General features: G+C 43.6%; 1 protein-coding gene across 1 annotated transcript; it reads right to left on the bottom strand.

Moving 5' to 3' along the window:
- Positions 1 to 2,447: 2,447 nt before the first annotated feature.
- On the bottom strand, positions 2,448 to 4,126 carry LOC109513340 (probable N-acetyltransferase CML6). Its single transcript, XM_019865730.1, has 2 exons — positions 3,956 to 4,126; positions 2,448 to 3,648 (listed from the first exon to the last, which is right to left on the bottom strand). The coding sequence occupies exons 1-2, from the start codon at positions 3,972 to 3,974 to the stop codon at positions 2,909 to 2,911; spliced, it is 759 nt and encodes a 252-aa protein (XP_019721289.1). The 5' UTR covers positions 3,975 to 4,126; the 3' UTR covers positions 2,448 to 2,908.
- Positions 4,127 to 4,541: the final 415 nt, after the last annotated feature.

Below are 4,541 nucleotides of genomic sequence, written 5' to 3'. Positions count from 1 at the left end.
GTGACAAATGACGCTTGCACTCCAAATCACATGAATGGAAACGCCTCTGTTATTCTTTTGTGTGCCATTAGTTCTAATCTCAGTATTTTCACCGTGCACGCTGACCTGAATGCAATGCGTAATCCTCCATTCTTTATCCTCTTTGTATGCCGCACTCTCTTCAGCTCCAAAGAATTTTAAACCTCCCAATGTCCTGACACTATTGCATTTTTCATTGGTATTTTAAGCAAAGAGTTGTGAGGTCTTAGAAGACGGCTGGCATTAATTCCTCTAAAATGGACGGATTCAACTGCTCACTGGAAAGAGGCTTAAAACAAAGTTCTCCCCCACCTCCAAATGACTGAACTTATCTTTTCTCACATATTTCAGTTGCTCTAAAAACAGTCGAAAGATCATGACACTGGCTCCATTTTTTTGTCCAATCGTCTGTAGAGCTACTGAAGACATGTTTAGTTACATCTCATTTGACCTGTGAGTTGCTATCTCAGCTGTGTTAGCATTGCACGACGATGCAAGTGTATGCCTGGCGAACTGCTTGACAACATCCGTCCAATGTTTTTCTTTTTATTTTGTTTTCATGCTAAATTAATGTTGCTCAAAAGACCTAATAGAGGTCCAAGACAAGAACATAAACTTATGGAAAACCATGATGACAAAGAATATTCCAACACCATCGTCCACGTTCAGTATTGTAGTTGTAAGTCTCGGACCATGACAAGATAGATGTTTAATCTATTCTTTAAGCATAATATAGTGTGAAACGATAATGTTAGTCAGCACAGTGCAAGACTTCTGCCAATGTCAGACTGTCAGGAAAAGTGGAAACACGATTGTCGGATTGGTGTTTGTCCATCTGTCTGTCACTGTATTGCAGTGCATACAGACTACTGAAAACATTTGTGACGTTTAGAAATCATAATTACAATGTAGCGTGATGTATTTACTCAAATCATGGCAGGATGCATTTCATCCACTGCAGACAGTACCGTGTGTTTAGAGTGGTTGAAACAGTTATTAGGGGGAGGTCTTTTTTGTAAAGGCCTACATGAATTGTATAATAATGTAAAATAATATGATGTGATTTATTTCCACAAATAATGATGCTTATAAGTACTGTATTTTCCGCACTATAAGGCGCTTTGGAGTATAAGGAACCTTCAATGAATGGCCTTTTTTTAAAACAGTTTTGATTTATAGGGTGCACGGCATTATAAGGCGCAGAGAATAGAAGCTACAATCGTGCTGGAGTTACGCAAAAGGGAATACAGTACAATACAATAGAGCTTTATTTATGTAGCGCTTTCACCTACAGCTGCAGCTGTAACGAACGGCTTTACAGAACATTTAAAATACTACATCCAAGAAACCAGAACATTGATCCATATGTAAGGTGAATCGGATTATAAGGCGGACTGTCGGCCTTTGAGAAAATTGAATGCTTTTAGGTATGCCGAAAATACGGTAATTTATTCTGCGGTATATCTTTCTCACTGTGTCGTTTCTATTGCAAAACAGCCTCGATCCGCCCTGTGTGGTTGTTTTTCCATTACAATTTTTCGAGGCTGTGGATCACAATGGAATAATTCCTCAGAAATGATTCCAACGTAGTCCTACTCACTGTCATCTGACTTGACAACAGATGTAGGCGTCTCTTTAAGCGAAACAGCAAGGGACTCCTCTGCACACGCCCAGTTCCAGTTTTTCAGCAAGCAAGAGACAGCCGGTTGTGGGCATGTCACAAACAGACAGTATATACAGTACACATAAATTGTGTTACTACTTTTTCCTCTCGAAGGGCAGCAGCACATTGCACAATTCCAGTCAAGGAACAGAGGTCGTGACAGAAAGAGGACATGATCGACAACAAAGATAAAAATGGGAATATATTGAAAGAAGGAAATCACTTTCATTCAGCTGAATAAAGCCATGCAACATGCGTACATATTTTGATATCTTGGCGGCGGGCGGCTGTTTCTCTTGCTTGAATGGATTTTTAATCCGTATTAAAGCTTCTGTGCATTTAATAGAATACTGTATAATTTGTGACATCACCACATTGTGCACCTGTGATTCATCTTTTGACACCCCACAAAACCTCCGGCCGAGACTCATGCGCTCGTGACATTTTGGCAGAACCCCACACACTGCAAAATATGTAGTGGAGGATCACATGCAATGCAGTTGATCCAACCACTATTGGTTGGTCCTTGTAATAGAAAAGCAACAGAAGCCAGGCCAGGCCAGGGACAGGCCATTCTGAAACCTGAATGCAAAAAGTGCTTTTTGATAATCAATGTTGAGTTATCCATCCATCTTGTGTATAATTGATCCTCCTGAAGGTCTTAGAGTAAATTTATTTCATATGGTATTACAACCGCTCCATCCTCCTATTTTTTGTTGGCACTTCACGACTACTTGTGTTTGTCCCACAAGGAATAACACCAACTTCTTGCTGACTTTCTTTTTCTCCCTCCAGCGAGGAACTCTCTCCAGTGGACATGAAATGGGTCTTTTGTTGTTTTTTTTTTCAGATCACACAAACGTAGCAACTTTTGCTAATCACCGCAAACTGAAGCCATTTATCTCTTTAAATTCATTGGTCAACTACAGCTTAACGCAAGGCATGTTTGCTTTGAAGTGTTTGTGGTTCGGTAGTCGACTGTGACACAAGGTGACACCTAAATGTAATTACAACCATTTGCATGTCTTCTTGACGAGACAAAAGGAGGCATCTATTTGAGGACAGGGGTTTATTTGGTCAAGTGCATGACACCTAGTAATTAAGTCTGGCCGGATATCTATTCAAGTGGAGGCCACTACATGAGGAACTACCAACTAAAGTTGCTTTGCATCATGCAATTAGAATAATGTGCTGCACAGTCCAGGTGGGAAGAAGTCATTGAGTCTTTCAGAGGATTTTCTCCATGCGTGTCACACTGATTCTGGCCAGTTTGGAGATCCAGCGATTGGCGTGTGTGTCGTTGTGCGTCGACGTCTGAATAAAGCCACTTTTTCGGAGAAGCGAGACGGCCCCCGTCTGTGGCGAGCTGACATCCAGCACAAGACGTGCGAAGCCCCGTTCTTTACAAAAGTCTAACGCCCGCTGTGTCAGGTGGGAGCCCACCTTCCTACGACGCCACGGGAACGCCACAGCCAAGTGGGACATCTTGCCGCTATCGCCGCTCCCGTCGGCCGATGATCCTGTCCTCATACCGCCGTTCAAGTTGTTACGCTGCTCACCTTCTTCTGTTTCCCTTCGCCCAATCACCGCCACCATGCCCACCACCCTGGACAGTTCTCTGTCTGCTGCCTCTGCCACCCAGAAGCCATTATTTGGGTTGTCCAAGTAGTTGGCTTGGATGTCAGCCATGTCTGTGTTGAGCCTCCTCAGCATGTAGCCCTCGTAGATCTCGTGGCAGCAGAAATAGATGAACCCGGCCCACGCCGCGCCGAAGAGCAGCGCCTGGAAGTAGGAGCTGCCCCCAAGCACGTAGCCAGCCATGGAGATGCTTAGTGCCACACCCACGTGGTCAGAGTGGCTCATGGACTTGAAGAAGGCCGGGTATATGTTCTCGCGGATGCTGTCACCAAACAACTCTGTGACCACACCATGATCGGAGGGTCGGTATTCCCTGATGTTGACCTGGACTGAAGGAGGGAAGCAGGGGGAACAGCTCAGTGGAGGCTAATCTACGTGCGGCTTTAACAACATTCCTCCTGGATTTTCTGATTTGTAACCGAAGAACAGCACTCTCGTTCGACTAGGGCAATTTTTATTGCAAATTGATGCAAAGAGCAAATGTAAACGTGTGGAAAAAGCAGAACTCAAATTAGGATGACATTGTTTCCTAAAGCATCGTCGGATGAGAATATTAAGACCACAAACACCTCACAGAATTCCAAAATGTTATTCCTGAAGTAATCAGAAAATTCAAGAAGATTCACCATAACTTACGGTTGTTTTTCTGGGCCATGACGACTCCTTTTTCTCCTTCTCCTACGTTTTCTGTGCACTATGAACTTCTCGACGCTGTGCTTGCCCCGAAAGTTTAGCTACGGCTAATCAGCCAATCACAGAGGGGATGTAAATTACTCCAAACAAATCCCTCTTACACCTCCCTCCAAACACAAACACACATTGAGATTATCAAACGGCTGCCTGAGTGGACACGCTTCAAATCAAATAAATCACAGTGTTGTTTGGATGATGGGATGTCTTTCCAAAGTTAATTATCTCAGCTGACGAACTCTGCAGTCAAGGAGGATGAGCACAAATCCCGATTAAATTAAAGCCTGATGTGAATGCAGTTTGTTCGTGCTTTTTAACTCCAAGAAATAATATTGGCTGCAGCCGTGTCCTCCCTCAAACTGCCTTTAAAGGTGCCATATAGCGAAAGCAAAGCCGATATGGTGACAGACACATACATGGCAGCAGGGTCCATGTCCTCTATTTCATCTGATCTAATTTGCTCTGCAGTCTGCAGAAGAACGGCCTTTGGACCCGCTTAAAGCAGCATAGTCCTTCATGAATGTGGGAGTGC

This window comes from Hippocampus comes, unplaced genomic scaffold (assembly GCF_001891065.2).
Source record: "Hippocampus comes isolate QL1 unplaced genomic scaffold, H_comes_QL1_v1.1 scaffold409, whole genome shotgun sequence".
NCBI lineage: Eukaryota > Metazoa > Chordata > Actinopteri > Syngnathiformes > Syngnathidae > Hippocampus > Hippocampus comes.
This window is presented reverse-complemented; position numbering and strand designations above follow the sequence as displayed.